This window comes from Myotis davidii, unplaced genomic scaffold, assembly GCF_000327345.1.
Source record: "Myotis davidii unplaced genomic scaffold, ASM32734v1 scaffold168, whole genome shotgun sequence".
In the NCBI taxonomy this organism is placed as follows: domain Eukaryota; kingdom Metazoa; phylum Chordata; class Mammalia; order Chiroptera; family Vespertilionidae; genus Myotis; species Myotis davidii.
Window position 1 is genome coordinate 5,747,969 of NW_006383016.1, and position 17,663 is coordinate 5,765,631.

The 17,663-nt window shown below is 48.7% G+C and overlaps 2 protein-coding genes across 5 annotated transcripts in view; one reads left to right on the plus strand and one right to left on the minus strand.

Annotated features, from left to right (window-relative positions):
• Positions 1-957: 957 nt before the first annotated feature.
• On the plus strand, positions 958-12,601 carry CDCA7L (cell division cycle associated 7 like). Of its 4 annotated transcripts, XR_001512383.1 has the most exons (10): positions 958-1,095; positions 4,459-4,596; positions 5,696-6,061; positions 7,735-7,806; positions 7,902-8,072; positions 8,649-8,774; positions 9,692-9,841; positions 10,687-10,823; positions 11,243-11,883; positions 12,121-12,601. XR_001512383.1 is itself a non-coding variant. In XM_015558190.1 (9 exons), exons 1-9 carry the CDS (start codon positions 1,033-1,035, stop codon positions 11,271-11,273), a joined length of 1,254 nt encoding a protein of 417 aa, XP_015413676.1. In that variant the 5' UTR covers positions 958-1,032; the 3' UTR covers positions 11,274-12,601. The 4 variants fall into 4 exon arrangements, 3 of the variants coding, with proteins under 3 accessions (XP_015413676.1, XP_015413677.1, XP_015413678.1); XM_015558190.1 differs by having other exon boundaries at positions 11,243-12,601; XM_015558191.1 differs by having other exon boundaries at positions 4,462-4,596; positions 11,243-12,601.
• The window catches only part of DNAH11 (dynein, axonemal, heavy chain 11), a 198,265-nt gene continuing 192,871 nt past the window's right edge, over positions 12,270-17,663 (minus strand). Inside the window, exons 78-82 of the mRNA XM_015558132.1 lie at positions 16,804-16,986; positions 16,614-16,729; positions 14,608-14,720; positions 13,961-14,101; positions 12,270-12,517 (exon numbers count right to left, since the gene is read on the minus strand). Coding sequence (XP_015413618.1) covers positions 12,270-12,517; positions 13,961-14,101; positions 14,608-14,720; positions 16,614-16,729; positions 16,804-16,986 — 801 coding nt within the window. The remainder of the gene's footprint in view (positions 12,518-13,960; positions 14,102-14,607; positions 14,721-16,613; positions 16,730-16,803; positions 16,987-17,663) is intronic.

The following is a 17,663-nucleotide window of genomic DNA, read 5'->3' on the forward strand; positions in this document are numbered from 1 at the left end:
TGTACTATTGGTGATATTTGAAATTTTGGCATTTAAAATTTCCTTGGGGGATGTGTGTTGAAATATTTTAGGGTGATGTCTGTGAAGTACTTTGAACATACGTGGATTAGGTTGGCTCATATTAAATCACTGTTTTCCTAGGTCACAAACAGACAAATATCAGCAAGTGCCTATGGGTCAAGCTATTTGTTGAAAGAGAGAGAAAGCAACTGTGGTGACAAATAGGGGTTCCATGTGAATACACAGTGTTTGTACTAGTCTCTCCCCTTTCTCCGTGTTTGAACTTCTTCAAAATCAGGAGTTGGGAACAGATAGGTAGTCGGCATACGAAAATGAACTCTCAGCAGACACGTGTTTGTGAGGCTAAGTGTGCTGACCACATTCTCGCTGGGAGTAATTGCCTAAAATAGCGTTTACATGCCCTTGGAATTCTAAAACTCTACAGTTGACTCAGAATATAGAGAAGAAGGAAAGCTATTTCATTGTGTGAATTTTCTGAATCAGCATAGGAAAAAGAACAAAAAAAATAAAGAACTATATAGATGGGAATTAAGAGGAGCCTAGTAATACCTTACGGAGTCTTTTCCATGGTTGCCATTTAAAGACAGATCCACGGTAAGAGAAAAATATCGGTTTCTCCGAAACCAATGCTATTTTCTCACTTTTTGTCAAGAGATCAAAAATGGCTTCTCTCCAGGCGTGGTCCTGACAGTCTCTGTAAGGAAGGATACATCTCTGGGATTTGAAGACGTCTTAGCTCCATCCCCCTTCCCTTGTTGCCTAAGGTATGAGCCAAAGCACATTTTGCTCAGGGTTAGTGGGGTCTACTGGGCAACCAAGGCAGATGGATAAAGTTATGAGATGCTAATTCCTACTCCGCTTTGGAAAATTTCCCTGTGATTATAACAATCTCTGGTTTTATTTTATTTTTTTTCTGTTTTGAATCCAAAACAGATCCCTAAAGAAGTGGCTGACATCTTTAACGCCCCTAGTGATGATGAAGACTTTGTCGGTTTCGGAGATGACGTTCCCATGGAAACCCTCTCATCCGAGGAGAGCTGCGATAGTTTTGACTCACTGGAGTCAGGGAAACAGGTACGGATGCTTCCTTTCAGGCAGGCGTGTTGGGCCGGAAGCCTGGATCGTGGTTCAGGTGTCCTTTTCTCTGACCATGGTCTGAGGTTGGTGATGTCAGTTCATTGCCCAGCATTTTATTTTGTAAGCATCAGGCCTTCATGTTTCAAGAAACTGGTGAGAGTACCTCACTCACTTTTGCTGTTTAAATCCTTTTGTACAGTAATTTTTGTTTTTTAAATAAAGGGAACCTCACATGATCAGATCCATTTTCTCGGGGCTGCTGCCTGTGGCACGGCTGGGTTCAGAGGCCCCCATGCAGCTGGCAGGGGAGGGCTGCCCGGCACAGAGATGTCCACAACACACAGAGCAGCGCTGGAGTGTGTGGTTACCATGGGGCAATTGCGTCCCTGTCCCCGCGGCGTGGTTCTGTCTGCACCTCCCTCTTGGAATGGCTGGGGAGAGCATTTTTCTCTCTGTAATCACTTTGATCTGTGGCACATGTACGTTACAGTTCTCTGTTAGGTTCCTGGAGGTTTATCTTGTGCCTGAGCAATTGCACGGCCGCCAAAAGACCTAGCCTTTTCTCCCAGGGTCATTGTGGCGCTCAAAATTCCTCCTCCTCCCTCCACCATGTGGTCTCTCGTTAAAGGCTGTAAATTAAACCCACCTTGCTTCCACCGGGCAGGTACCGGAAGGGAAGCAGTTCATTCCTCGGCTGGCCTCGGTGGGCGCTGTTCTTTCCTAGGACATGGGTTCCCTCTCTGTGGGCCTCACCTTACTTGTCTCCACAGCCGTGACCCCGCCAGCCCCGTTTCCACTCCCCTGTTCTCTTCCTCTCAGCTGCACCTCCTGTTCTGTGTTGTCACCGCTCCTGTGTTTCCTGTCCCCGTTCGTGGGTGTTCTCGAGGCTTTGTCTGCAGACTTTTCACTTAGTGGGCTCAGTGGTTGGCCTGGTTTCAGCTGTAACCTCCACGATGGAAGGCTGGGCTTCTCCCTCCAGCCCAGAAGTACCAGTATCTCTGACTGCCGGTCGGACCAATCCTGACTAGTCAGGGAGATCGGAACACACCCCTGCCCTCCCCACATTGTCTGTCTGGCTTCCTCTGTACTAGCTCCATCATTGGTGTTCTTGACCCTCCTCTCCTCGCCTCCTCTCCTATCTCCCCAACTCCCTTCCAGGAGTTAATCTTATCTCTTAGCTCAGCTGTAGAACTGACCAAGGCCCATAACCTATCATCTAGTATTGATTTTAAGAAATAACCAAGGAATCCCAGAGAGCCAGGGCCGGTGCGAGGACTGTAACCTAGAATGCAGCGAGGCTGTGTGGCGTGCATATTTGCTTCATGCAGACCCACGTTCCAGACATTTCCTGCCCCCTGTGGCCTAAGGAGGATACGCGCCTAGGCCTTGGTTTAGGACTGTGGCTCAGCTCTTTTTCTCTATCAGAGCTGGACGCCAAAGATACTGACCTCTCCCAGGCTGACCACTGCCCTGTGAGGCCAGCTCAAAGGCTAGAAACTCCAGAGGACTGGACGGTGGGAACTCGCTGCTGTAGGGGCCTGGCCTCCTCAGGCTCTGGGCCTGGGTGTCGGAACCACACCTAGACTCCTTGCCCCAAAACAGCCTGCAGGGGCCGGCTCTGGGCTCTAGGAACCAGATGTTTCCTGCCCTCGGAGATAGCAGGTTTGTGGTGGGTTTTCCCGGGAGCCAGCCGGGCACCTTTCTTCCTTAATCATAAATCCTCGTTTGCTGCTTCCCCCAACCCCCCTCAGGTCCATGTTAACCATCCGAGAGGAGCCGCATGAACTCGTACACAGTATGTGTGGCAGTGCTGAGTTTGGTCACTCTGAAACACAATCTGAATTTCACTTTAAAGAAGCTTCCCGTGTGTGCGTGCGTGTGTGTGTGCGTGCGTGCGTGTGCGTGTGTGTGTGTGTGTGTGTGTGTGTGTGTGTGTGTTTTCCAAGCAGCTGCACCACAGCTATCAACAAAGGAACAAAGTAATTAAGCTCTGAGCACACACACTCCAGTTACCCACGGTAATTCATAGGAGACATTTTTTAGCTTAAAACGTGCTGGAAATAGGCACTTTTCTCTATCCCCTGTAAGGTTTTCCACTTGTCTATTGTATCTGTTTTTCTCCCGAGATGGTCTGAGCTCAAAGAAGTGCATCATTACACTCAGGCAAAGGCATGGGGGCAGATACAGATTCTCCCACCGCACGTGCTGTGAGGAGGGGTCAGCTGCTCCATTGGGGGAGGAAGGAGGCGGCGTCAGAGGCACCTGGGGCCCCGGTCCCCAGCCCTGGGTGCCAGCATGGAGGAGGCTCTTTATGGGTCTCCTTTCCGAACTGTATGCTTGCTTTTCCCTTCTCACGTCCAAGCATGCCACTTAGAAAGCCCAGTTTTCTTCCTTCCATTAGTTCAAAAGGAAGAAAAAGTCTTTATTCGAAGATGACTTCCTTTTTTAAGAGTCAGTTCCTTCTGCTTGCTTGCTGCCTGGGCACTGCTGGGGGTTGTGGAGGGTGGCAGCATCCGTCCGTCCGTCAGTCCTTGTGGCAGGGGGTGAGGGAACCACTGCAGTTGCTCAGTGGTGTGCGTGGGAGGCAGGGTCTCCAGCCCCTTCTCTCCTGCGGAGGAGACGCTGTGGTGGGGGAAAGGCAGGCGTGCTCACTGCCGCGGAGGGTGGCTGTTAGAGAGGAAGGCCCGCCTGGGCGGGAGCCAGGTTTTCCCTCACAGCTTCTCCCCACGGCTTTATGGATATCTGGGAAAGCAGGCATTTCTAATGGCCAGCCTGGCAGGAGATGCCAGCCGTGCTGATCGGTCGGACAAGCTGATGGAGGCTGCGGACAGGGAGTTTTTGAAATCATTCAATTCATGGGTTTAAATTTCTGTAAGCTGCAGAAAGTGTGTGTGTGTGTGTGTGTGTGGTGGTAAAACATGCATAACAAAATTTACCATTGTAACCATTTTTACTTTTAATTTTTGTTTTAATTGATTTCAGAGAGGAAAGGGAGGGAGAGAGAATCATTGACCACTGCCTCCTGCTTGCCCCCTATTGGCGATCCAGCCTGCCACCTGGGCATGTGCCCTGACTGGGGATCGAACTGAGACCGCCTGGTTCACAGGTCGACACTCAACCACCGAGCCACACTGGTTGGGCGTAACTATTCTGAAGTGCAGGCACGTTTCTGGTTTCTTGCCAGCGAGACACTAGGTGACCTTAGATGCGTTCCATGTTGGGCAGCGGACACCATTATCCATTTCCAGAATGCGCTCATCGTCTCAGACGGAACCCCTGCACCCATTAAACAGCTCCCACGGCCTGGTGCCCCGGGAACCCGTTCTCTCTCTCTCTCTCACATGTGTGCTTTTAATTTAGCAGGATGTGCGCTTCCGTTCCCCGTACTTCACAGAAGAGCTGAGGAGAATTTTTATAGAGGACACCGACTCGGAGACAGAGGACTTTGAGGGGTTTACACAGAGCGACCTGGGTGTAAACAGTAGCCCAGAAGGAAAGGTAATAATGAGCCACACGAGGGAGTGTGGCCGCAATAGCTTCCGTCCTGTTTCTGAGTTCTGTTTTTACTTGGAAGAAGTCACTTCACAAAGGGAAAGATTTTACTTGCTCTTACCTGTTTATCTCTAAAGCCTATTAACACAATGTAAACACTGCCATTCCAGGGTGAATCCCTGGCCCCCCAATCCATTGTTCTGGAGTTTGGGGGTTGTGTCTCAAGTGTCCCTTAAGGTCCTTATCAGAGACTTGCTTAGGGGGTCTGTCTGGGAGTAATAAGGTCTTTAAAGTCATTACTTCTTGTGTGTGAAGTAGTGCTCTTGGGTGTGTAGTTAATTTGGCAGAAGTCTTGGAGTCTTCCCTATGCATTTTGACTTTGAATTTTTTTGATGTGCTTTGTGGTGATATGTGGGGTTTTTTTGTTGTTTCTTTTTTTGGCAGAGAGAGGGAGGGTGAGTCTAGAGAAACATCGATGTGAGAGCAACATCGATCGGCTGCCTCCTGTACCCTCCCTACTAGGAGTGGAGCCTGCAGCCCAGGCATGTGCCCTGACCGGGAATTTAATCGTGACCTCCTGGTTCATAGGTTGGGCTCACAGGCCGGGCTAGCACTCCCATTTCTATCTGGAGGTGAGTCTTAGGTCCCGCACACCGTTTTCTTTGACTGTTCTCTGTGTTCCTGGCATCCAGACCTGCCAGCTTGGCCGTTCCCTGTGCGGGAGCCCAATGTGCAGTGCTTTGTGTCCAGCCCAACGATCTGAAAGGAACGCAGCCGGCCAGTGGCTGAGAATTTGTGTTCCTACCCAGTTCCCAGGTGGTGCAGGTGCTCCCGGGGCCACCCTGAGCGGAAGCGCTGGTCCAGGCTGCAAACCACAGAGAGAGTCCTCCTTCGAAACTCAGCTCCGTGGGGGCAGGGTGCAGCTAGTGCCTGCCCTTGGGCTTGATCCACCACAAACTACTTGACTGAAAAGCTCAGGGGAACTCCTAAGAGGAAGGAAGAGCTTTCAGCTATTTAATTCTTTCCTAATATAAGGTCTGATGGTTTTAAATGTGTCCTTTTGGAAGTCTGTTACAACATCTTTGTTTTTCCCTCATTTTGTTAGCTCAAGGGGTCCGATTTGAGCGACGATGGTAGTGAGGCATCAGCGAGTGAGGAGGAGGGAGATGACGAAGAAGAAAAGGCCACGCCCAGAAGAAGCAGGCCTAGGAGCAGTATTGGTCTCCGCGTAGCCTTGCAGTTCCCCAAGAAACTGGCCAGAACAGCCGACGAGAAGAATTCTGCTGAGCCGTTGTTTTCCAGCTCTTGCTCACAGGACAGTACAAAAGCCATTCTCCGGAGAAAGAAAAGCAACAGAGAAGGGAAGGAAAGGGAAGATTCGGCCTCAGAGCCCGAGGACGACTCCAGGGACGAGGAGAGCTCGGACGCGCTGCTGAAAAGGACCATGAACATCAAGGAGAACAAGGCCATGGTAAGGCCCCAGCTGGGGGCGGGCACCTGGGGGCGGGCACGGGGCTCCGGCCAGGCTCACAGGCTGCACCCTGCCAGCTCTGCGTTGGCTCCTCTTAGGAAATGTGCTCGGGGACTCTGCATCCTTGCTCTTTTCCTGAACCCCAAGCAGCTGCTCCCTGGGAGCTCTGGGTTGGGAACAGGAAGAGACTCCTGCATTGGTTTTAGCCCCCTGCCCTATACCTCGAGCTCATGCCGCTGCCAGTGTGTAGAGTGAGGTTTTGAGCCGAGAGGAGCTGAACCACTGGCCCATTCCTGGCAGAAGGAAAAGGAAGCTGTAAATGAGGTGTTGGGAGCCCACTTAGGAGTGGCCGTGGGCAGGCCAGGCAGGCGTCTTGCAGCCCAGAAACCTGTCTCCTGGGATCGCCTGCTATGGTTTCAGGACATTATCTGAAGGAATGAAACAGGTCTAGGTATTAAAACAAACGGAACTTTATTTTAAAATGTCTTCCCTCGATTAAAGGAACAAAGCGAAATCTGTGTATGGTTTTTCTGCACGTGATCGGTCAGTGACGGTTGTTAGCGTCATAATTTTGTATATACAGAATTTTAAAAATCCTACCACGCATAGTCACTTTTAGCATTTTGGTGTATGTCTTTAATATTTTCTTTTAAAGAAGGTCATGTAATGATACTGTATATACAATCTTATATGGCAAGTAAGTTACGCAAGAAAATAGGAAGCTTGCTTTTGGATGAAATTTACCCAGGGACACGTGTCTTATTATCAGCTAAAGGGAATTTTTAATACTGAGCTGTCTGCCTCTTTAAAATACAAACTAGGTTCTGCCCGACCTTTTAGTAACTCCCATCCATGTGTGTGGACCTAAAACTAAAAAGAATCCTAGTGAAATGGCACGATTGGCATATTAATGGCTGTTACTTGTTCTTAGGTGTTTATTTGGAAATATTTTCAGAATTTTTACTGATGAGAACTTTGGTTTCTTGGAGCTCTAAATAATTGTCAGAATGACCTAGTTCAGTGGTCGCCAACCTTTCGGGCCTCACGGACCACCGGTTGGCGACTGCTGATCTAGTTGAGCCGTTTTGTTTTGAATGTGAGGAAACTTGGTTCAGGTGTGCAAACCGGTGTTCCAGGCCTCACTGCTAACGAGGGGGCCCGGTCATGATGCTCCAGGCGTTGGCCATTCCAGGGCCGTGTTCATGTTGCCCTGCCCTGGTACATGAGGAGTAGGCGGAGGTTTTATTACTGTGAGTGGTGATCCTGGCATCTCACCTGTCCCCACAAACATCTTTACATGTGAGGTTAAAGCAGTGGTTATCAACCTTCTGGCCCTTTAAATACAGCTCCTCATGTTGTGACCCAACCATAAAATTATTTTCGTTGCTACTACATAACTGTAATGTTGCTACTGTTATGAATCGTCATGTCAATATCTGATATGCAGGATGGTCTTAGGCGACCCCTGTGAAAGGGTCGTTCGACCGCCAAAGGGGTCGCAACCCACAGGTTGAGAACCACTGGGTTAAAGGGATAACAACTGTTAAGATCTTAATGTAAACTACGTTAGTCAGGTTTCTCACGGCTGCAGAACTGAAGACTCGTGATGAGGTGCTGGGTGAACGAGACTTGGGAATACTTATGTGCCACCCTTTCTTTGTTCCAAACTCCAGCTTGCTCAGTTATTGGCGGAATTGAACTCGGTGCCTGATTTCTTCCCAGTGCGAACCCCAAGCTCGGCTTCCGTAAGTGGCGCTCCTTTTCATTATTTATTCCGACTGCCAGGCGGCTTGTATTCCAGAAGGCACCCAGCTGCACACGCCTATGCTCTTGCTTTCAGAAGAAGAAAACCGTGAGGCGGGCCTTCTCGGAGGGGCAGGTCCCCAGGCGCACAAACCCCACCCGGAGCGCGCGGCCGCCTGAGAAGTTCGCCCTGGAGAAGTTCACCATCTCCGCCGCCCAGTTTGCAGAAGAGTTTTACCGCTTCAGGAGAAGGAAGACAATTAGTGGGGTATTTTTTGACCTTAGTAAACAAGCTACTTTGTCTAAGCCAGTGGTCCGGAACACAGGTGTCCATCATAGTCGCTCCAGGCGATCTGCAGCAGCTGAGAATTGGCAGTTTGTGATCCCAGGTGGTTCTCCTGCTAAGGGCGGCGCCCGGGAGAGCCCTGGAAGCCCCAGGGAGGAGCGCGGGGTTCAGAGCCCCAGCTGGACCTCCGGTGGCGGCAGCGCAGGCCTGGCCAAGGCTCTGGCCTGCTTTGGGGTTTTGCTTGGGGGAAAGGAAAGAGAGTCCTCCTAGCCTCTGTGTTAGGACTGAGGCATTTCAGGTGCCTTCAGGCAGGAGGGAGGAACTCCAGACTCTTCCCATTGGTGGGTTTGGCTGTTCATTGTGTTAACAACATCCCTGTCCTCAGAGTTAACATGGAAGGAGCTGGACACGCCTCAGTGAATGAAGATTTCAGGAGAACAGAGGAGGGGCACAGTTAATACTAATTAATGGTGTTAGAACTCTAAGAGTGTGAAATTTTAAAAAAATGTAACCCCTCAGCATATCTAACGCTAGCTTCTGCTCCGTCTCCTCCCACAGGGGAGGTGCCAGGGCTATCGACGGCGGCATCGCGCATCTTCCTTTCGGCCCGTGGAGGACATCACTGAAGAGGACTTGGAAAATGTCGCCATAACTGTCCGAGATAAAATCTATGATAAAGTTCTGGTAAGTTAGATAGGACAACGGGGCACATGACTGGGACTCCAAGGCACTAGGATTTGAAATCCTGCATTGTTTGTGCACTGTGTCTGGGCGTACCCCCCAGGCCCTCTCTGCAGGGCACCGCATGGGCTCTGAATTGGAGGGTCAGCTGTAACCGGGGAAGGGGAGGCGGCTCGGAGCAGGAATTCTCATCAGAGGAGAGGTTTGTGTGGAGGGAGGCAGGGGTATTGTTTAGAAAAACATTTATTTATAGTTCTACTTTGAATATATACCTTTTTATGTTTTAAACATTGAAAAATATAATGTGCTTTTTGGTTAATATGACCATAGAAACTGAAGTTCGAGAGACTCTTGGGTAGGCAGTGGGTTAAGAGTTCCTCTCAGTGCCGAAACCGGTTTGGCTCGGTGGATAGAGCGTCGGCCTGCGGACTAAAAGGTCCCGGGTTCGATTCCGGTCAAGGGCATATGCCTTGGTTGCGGGCAGATCAAAATCAATAAAATTAAAAAAAAAAAAAAGAGTTCCTCTCAGTGGTAAGCTTTGTGGTGTCTGACACCTTGTAGACTGGGGATGGGACACTGTTGCAGGCAGTATTAACCTGTGAGGTTTTCCTAGTCGCTAGGAGCCAGGTTGGAGCTGAGGGATGCTGTCGGGGCACATGGCACTCGTCGTCACCTGCCCCCCTTCGTGGGCCCTGCCCTTCCTGCTTCTCTGATCATTTCTTCCAGGCTCCCTGCTCCATCTCATCTGCCCGAATATGCTTCTCTGGCCCCAGAACTAAAAGTGCTTACAGGCTGCCGAGGGTGCCATGGTCTACTTGCCTCTAGGAGAGGGGCAAGTGCAGCTTGTGCACAGCAGCGTGGGGCCCTGTGGACATCACCCTGTGAATCCGTGCTCAGTCCTCACCGCCCTCTCCCCTCAGGGTAACACGTGCCATCAGTGTCGGCAGAAGACCATCGACACCAAGACAGTGTGTCGGAACCGGAGCTGCGGCGGCGTGCGGGGGCAGTTTTGTGGGCCATGCCTGCGGAATCGCTACGGGGAGGACGTGAGGTCGGCGCTGCTGGACCCGGTAGGAGCAGCGTGCGCATGTGACATGAGTGGTATTGGGAACGGGGAGCCTGCCGGTGGGGCTCCCTGGGCCCTTTTTCAGGGACCAGTAGCTGCAGAGCCCTGAACCCTCTCCATCTTAAGATGCGGGGAGAAATGAAGAATAGGGTTTCCTTCTGGAAAGGGAGCAGCAGGCTGACCAGTGGATAGGATAGGAGACAAGGCTGCACTGGGCTTTCCAGGGTCAGCCAAGCTTTCTTACAGTGGTCGGGTTCAGTGAGGCACTGCTTGCTGTGTGCCCAGACCTGCTCTAAGGTTTCACATCAGTTAATGCTGCTGACTTTATTTTGGTTGTTAACTATTTACCCTTATGAAGTAGGTCTGTAACCTCCCTAGGCCTTGGTTCCCTCTGTAAAATGAGTAGCATGGTTGGTAGTCTGACCTGGAATCTGGGGGTTCTGTGCTCTTACCCTCTTGTACGGCAGTCATAGGGGTGGTAGATACACTGTCATACCGTCCCCAATTTGCAGATGACTATAAACTGCCACTCAAGTGATGTGATTTAACAACAGGCACACAGATGGGAAGTGGAAACACGAGCATTCACACCCAGGTCTCACTGGTCCTTTTCACCAGAGTCTACGGTTATGCTAGCTGGCCTGTCTCAAACCAACATCTTTCAGTGTTTGTCCATATGTGATGTTGGGTGATCAAACTTTCTAGGCCTTTTTGAGAGGGAAGGAGACAGGTTAGATCCTCCTCCCCCCGTGACAAGTATGAAAGGGTAGCAGGTGACTAAAGCCTGGAGGAGAGGCCCGCTGAGCCAGGCCTGACACCACGGGGACGCCTGCCGTCATCTCCTCCTAGGGCTGGATGTGCCCTCCCTGCCGGGGGATCTGCAACTGCAGTTACTGTCGGAGGCGCGATGGCCGCTGTGCCACAGGGATCCTCATTCATCTGGCCAAGTTTTACGGTTATAACAACGTCAAGGAGTATCTGGAGAGGTGAGTGTCACAAGTCAGAACAGGTGGCAGACACTCGAGGCAGGTCGTGGTTGCCTCGTTTCAGGCTGATTCTTACAATCCACCTGGGATGTAGCTCTGTGCATTGGACAGACTCAGGAAATTTCCTTCTTTGCTAGGATTTTCAACGTGGGGCTACCTGTGTAATACAGAATGGAGTGTATGAGGCAGCCTTGACCCTACTGGGCAGAGAGGAGAGGTTTGGGGGATGTAGGATGAGGAGATGGAATTGTGGTTCCCAATAAACTTGAAAAGCAGTTTCAGAATGAAACAAACCCTAGCTGAGGCCTGCCTCCAGGGTCTGCCACCAATGAAGCAGGAGTCAGGCCTGCTCGGGGCTTTGTGCTCCTCCCCCTCCTATTAATTCCTTATCACACTAACATGCCCTTTCCTTTTCTCAGCTTACAAAAGCAGCTGGTAGAAGATAATTAGGAGGAGGAAGAACCACCAGCCAGCTCACCTTGGTGTATTCCAGCAAGACATGCCCTATGTACCATTTGTGCCTATGATGTCTTACAGTTGTGTTTTTATAAAGAAATTCTTTGTAGATCTAAATACTACTTTTTGTTAAGATTGTTTATATGCTTACAAAGATATCTCAGGAAGACAGCTAAGCACCTTGAGGAATCTTATATACACAGGTGATTAGAAAGCAGTTACAGTGCAGGTAAGTTCCAGAGAAAACATTGTATAAGGAGCTCTTGCCTTAGACATTGTTTACAGATACTGCCTTGACCTTTTACCTCCCAGTTAGTAACTCTAGGCCAAGTTGTTACAGCACCTTTAGTTTACCTTATCCTGACCAATCGTTCAAACCACCTAGTGTAACCTGCTCTGGGTGATTGGAAATTTCTATTGCAGAATGTTCCCCTAAATTACAAAGTGCAATTAACCGCAGATGTGAGTACTAGAGCTTTCTGTTTTATTAAAACTTGAATGAACAAAAAGTGGACTGCCACGTTACCAACACTGGAGGCCTCGTAGCGTCCGCCTCTTCATTCAGGATTGCCTGCTGCCAGTTGCTTCTATATTTTAAAAGAATGTAAGAGCTAATTTTTAATTTAAAAAAGATTTTGTTTACTTATCTTACAAGAACTAAAATCCCACTTACCAGGAGTCTTCCAACCCCTTTTGTTTTTGAGGTGGTATTTTCACTGGGAGCTTCCTGAAAATGGGAGAGACACTGTTCTGGGGAAAGCTAAAAGTTCATGAACACGTTCTGACTAGGTTTCCAGTAATTCTTCCTACGTTTGCCTCTTTCTCTTCCCCACTTTTTAAGGATGGTGTTTAAGAAAAGTTAATACACAGTTAAAAGTTATAGACGCTGGAATGTTTTATGCCTCTCAGTAGAATAAATGTGCAGGAGAACAGCGCAATGACAATGAAAAATCCTCACTGTTCGCCAGGCCTGGAGGAGTGAGGTCCCATCTACGCCTCCAGCAGCAGAGCCACGCCTGCCAGCACCCACTTGGCCGTCTTCTCTTTGCTCCTCAACCTGAAGGTCCAGATGTAGTGGGGGCCCCTCATTTTGGTTTTGTACACAGGGCACTCATAGGTGTGTTTGGTTTCCTGTCTGTCCGTGGGTATGGCTTTTGCAAAGATGACTGGCATCGCCGATGTCAGCTCCTTGAGGCGGGCTTCCGCAATGGTTCCGGACTGGACGTCCCATCTGGCACCTGCAGCAAAGAGAACGCAGGGTGGGACGTGTTGGGCCGCGTCTTGTCATGGTTGCAGGCAATAAACGTTCCGGTTTTGTCACGCTGCTGCTTGTTGGTGACTTTCTGACTGAGCTGGGCCAGGACTGAGGTACGAGAGGGAGGGTAAGATCCCTGCTAGCCACGTGCCCCACGCACACGGTAAGCAGACCATTCATTGCTCCTGAGTTTAACACCTACACTCTAAGGAAAAGTAAATTTTATAAAAACAGATCCTATCACAATCCAGACACACTAAAGCAGTGGTTCTCAACCTTCTGGCCCTTTAAATACAGTTCCTCATGTTGTGACCCAACCATAACATTATTTTCGTTGCTACTGTTATGAATCGTCATGTCAATATCTGATATGCAGGATGGTCTTAGGTGACCCCTGTGAAAGGGTCGTTCGACCGCCAAAGCGGTTGCGACCCACAGGTTGAGAACCGCTGCACTAAAGCAAACTAGTCTGCTCTCCCTGTAAAAGTAACGTGCATTTGAATGCTACAGAGTAAAAGAAGCCTCCATCCAATTCACCACCTTCTCTCCCCACGGCCCCTTACCTTACACCACGTTCAGGTACCTCATTCCCATTACCTGCACTCAAACACGTGTACGTGTGGCACTTGTACAAAAAAAAAAGGGCATTTTGGCCAAGACTAGGACAGGCATTTCTGAAAACGTTCTTCAGGTACAAATGCATAGCCAAATAAAATTAGAAAACATTGCATACTCCTCCCCTTAGAGCAGCGGTTCTCAACCTGTGGGTCGTGACCCCTTTGGGGGTCGAACGACCCTTTCACAGGGGTCGCCTAAGACCATCAGAAAATACACATATAATTACATATTGTTTTTTGTGATAAATTACTATGCTTTAATTATGTTCAATTTGTAACAAAATACATCCTGCATATCAGTTATTTACATTACGATTCATAACAGTAGCAAAATTACAGTTATGAAGTAGCAACAAAAATAATTTTATGGTTGGGGGTCACCACAACATGAGGAACTGTATTAAAGGGTCGCGGCATTAGGAAGATTGAGAACTACCGCCTTAGAGGTTTACAATGTGCATCAGCTCTTGTAGAGGCTCGGAGAAGTCGTGCAGTAAAAAAGTGGTAGAAGAAAGATTGTGAATTGATTATATTGAAAAGCAAAATAACTTCAATTCAGTGTAGGTTGTAAATGATCCTGTGGTGTTAACATTAGATACATGAGCAAATCTAAGTGAAAGCCATCACCCCAGATGCCTTAAAATATGGCTCACGTTGGATACACATCTTGGCATTTGATTTTTTAAAAAGCAAGAAATGAGGTAAACACCCACTAACGCGAGCAAATACTGAGAAAGAGTAAACGAAGGGCAGATAACTGACTTGAGTGAGGAACAAAGGTCACTCCTTCCTTGCATAGCCTTCCCTACCTTCCATGAAGAGCCCGTGCAGATATGCGCCTTCCCTTGGGGGGTGGCCATAGTCGTCCTTGTTTTTTTTGGTCACGTCAACCGTCAGGCACATTTTATCCAGTGGCCACGCGTTTTTTCGAGCCGTGGTCTGCATGATTGCTGTGGGAGGGGAGGGCACAGAATGAGTGAATGGTGTCAAGTTGTCCGTAAGGTTCCCAGGAGCCGCCAGCAAGCTGAGCATCTACTGAGGCTGCCCTGGCCCCGCCCAGTGTCGCTGGGTTCCGTGTATTTGCGTGTGGCCACATGAGAGCCAGGGCTGGTACACGAAGGCCTGCAGGACAACCTCGCAGCTTTTGGAAATGAGCTTTTACTGGAACAGCTGCGCCCATTGGGTCAGTACTGCCTGGTTGCTTGGGCACTGTCGTGGCAGAGACTGTGTGTGCCTTGGCAGAAAACACTTCCTAGAAGGAACCACATCCCACCTCACTTGGCTGCTCCTGGGCCTCCTTCCCTTTGCTGCTGTTCTGCCCGGAGTGCCATTTCCTCTGTCGCTCCTGCACCTTTTCTGTCATGGCTACCGCGTGAGGCACAGTGAGCAGGGCGGGGAAGGCTGCTCATGGCGGGATTTCTGCTGGGGGTGCAGTTCTGTGAGCAGCAGACCTTACCAGTTAAGAAGGACTGAGGGTTGAAGAGGCCAGAAAGCCACACCACAGCTGGGAGGGCGAGATCTTGTGTCCAAGTGTCCAGTTCTCGGCATCGCAAGAGGAGGTCATTAAACCTGGTTCATAGAAGGTAGGAAGAAATCGGTTTGCTTTTTATTTTTAGTAAGACGGACATGTCTCAGTAAGATTAAGTCAGTCAACTGTGGGGAAGGGTGGGTGGTGGTAGCAAGGTACCCCACTGAGAACCAGTGGAATCCTTACTTGATGATTTACAGACTGTTGTCCCCTTAAAGGGGCTAGATTTTTTCCAACAGAGATTGCGTATCATAACAACTGTTACTATTAGGGACAAGAAACACCGAGGAATATGGAAAATTTGTCTCCATTACCCAGCAGTTAGTTAGCTCCTCTCAGTGTTATGTGGTGACTGTACACAGGTGATCTGTAAGATCTGGGCTGACAGGTGCCGACATGGAGCAGGGAGGTACATGCAGGGTGTGTAGGAAGACACAGGAGAGACCCCTCAAATGTGTCGAGGTGGGGAGGGGAAGGCTGCGATGATTGTTACTAGACACGTGTTGCTGGGAAAGGCAGAGAGAGGAGTGGAGCATTTGACAACAGCCTTCCCACATGTGATAATTACCGGAAAGCAGGAAAGGTTATTGTAAAGTTGTTTTATCCATCACATGCCTGGGGTTTGAGAAACTGCTGTCTTTACTCAGGTCCTTGCCTCTCAGCAGCAGTTAGGCAAGGGAGGAAGTACCTGCAATTTACCTCTGAGGAAGCATGAACGTCTTTGATAAAATTAGGGGACACGTGGAACCTTGAGTCGGAGGTTTAGGGAATGTTAGAGATGGTGGGGAAACAGAGCACAGAGAAGACAGCCCAGCGGAAAAGCCAGCAATACAGTTCTCCAGGGTGAGGGCCACTCCGGCTGGCCCTGGGTTTTTCTGGGACCTGGTTTGGCTCAGAGTTGCAAGGGAGGCAGGGCCGAATGGGAATCATCCCCACGAACCCCCTGCAGGAAAGGTCTGCCTGAGACCTGGGTCACCAGAAGGAAAATTCCCGCTAGCTGAGAACACGGCCCAGTGCCCTGCCCCACGTTAAAAACCCCTGATGAAAAAAAAATACTTGAGGCTGTATAACACAGGAAAAGGGGCAAAGGATGGGGAAAGCAGGGGTGGAAAAAGACTTTAACAGGTGGCTGCAGAGGATAAATACTACAGCCAAACAATTTGCAGTAAGTATTTTTTTTTTTTTTTAAAGGGAGTGATTCCTTGTATAAACAAGGTCAAGGATTAGAAGTGATTGGGTAAGGAAAAGGAAATTAAATCAGAAGAGCTCAGAAGTAGAAAAACTGGTAAAAATTGAAGCAAAAACGATGTAGCATAAGGCAGAACAATTTCAAAAAGCAAAAAATGGAAATAGAAATATTGAAAATAAGACGAAATTTGAAACAACAAGTATTTACTAATAACCATCCTAGGAGATTTGAGTTCCAGCTCAGGCAGGTACCAACCACAGACCATTTGTAGCTCCTACTGGGTGGTTCTGGCCTGGAGCAAGCAGTCTGAAGCTGGAACTACCTGTGGGTTGTTCAGTCATATAAGCCAATAAACTGTTTTATTTAAAAACTGAAATTGCGGGTCTATACTGACATGAAGAAATTTCAAGTTGCCTCTCGTGGCCATAATAACAATTCCCCCAGTGAGGGAATTCTATAATGTGCATTTTTCAGACGATAAAATGAGAAATCAGGTCAGATATTTTGTCCAGGCTCAAATAGCTAACAAGGAAGAGGTCGAATTTGAATCTTGCTCTGATCTTGACTTTTAGTCCATTTTTGCTTTTGAAGTAGGCAACATGTTAGGGAAACACAATTGAAACTGGTGGTAGTTTGCACACTTACTGAGTTTAGTTACAAATCACAACCTATAGATCTTTTGGGCTGAATACTTCAGAACAATGAACTAGCATGGAGGCAGACAAAGGCAGTGGGGGCAGCTTACCACTGGGCCAGGCCGTAGGTAGATGGGTAAGCCAGTTTGCTCCACGTGTCCGGCACCATGTCGTAACTCAGCGCAGACTGCTGGGCTTCCACTGCAGGTGTTGGCGTCAGCTCCCCCTTGCGTGGAGAAAAAGGTCACCTCGTGACTACCTTCCGATGCGGGGAGCCAGCTCTCACCCACTTCAGCTTACCTTCAGGCCGAGGTCTAACTGCTGGAGTGACATGTGGATTTCCCGCAGGAGGAGGTTCATCCTCTCACATTCTTGGAAGCAAACAAGAACGTAGGGGCTTCTAGTTGAGGTTTTTTGCATGATCTCTGCCATGTTGAACTCTTCTGGGAGTTTCTCCAAGATGTCATCCAAGATGTTCTTCACCTTAAATCACGAACACGCGAAGATTTAGCTCCTATTTCATTTTTGGTCACAGTGACTATATAGCTTTGTTTGCTGTTAAGTCCCAGAATATATCATACAACTCTCCCAAAACGCGAATGCATTTAAAAAATGCCTCCCACTCCCTGGAGGTGGGCATTCCCAGGAGTGGCAGTGCCAGCTGCCGTCAGTTCCCACCGGGAGGAGCTACTATTTGCAGTTCATATAGGATTAGCATTTAGGGAATAGAAGAACTGTCATCAACTACACTTCATTGGTACGTAAAAATGCAGTCGGGAAGTAGAACCCCGATGTTTAGGCATATTACATTTTGTAATATGTTAATTTAAATAGTCATTTGAAAAGTCACACAAACCAAAGATGTCGTTTAAGCTTGAGCTAATTCTGATGACTCTGATACTGCCCTCTAACATATCTTAAAATTTGGGGAACAATTTGGTCAACATTTTCAACAAGAAGGTCTCTCTCTTCTCTTACTGTTGCCCTGAAGAAATGAAAGATTTAACATTGGAGACACGGACGTGTGTGTAGTTCTCCGAGGTGCGTATTTATTCTATCTAAGCCACTCTACCGAGCTGTGGAAAACCAACAAATACCTACAATGGACAGAAGACCTGAGTATTGCCTGTCTTCAGCCTCAGACACTTTCCCTCTTTCCC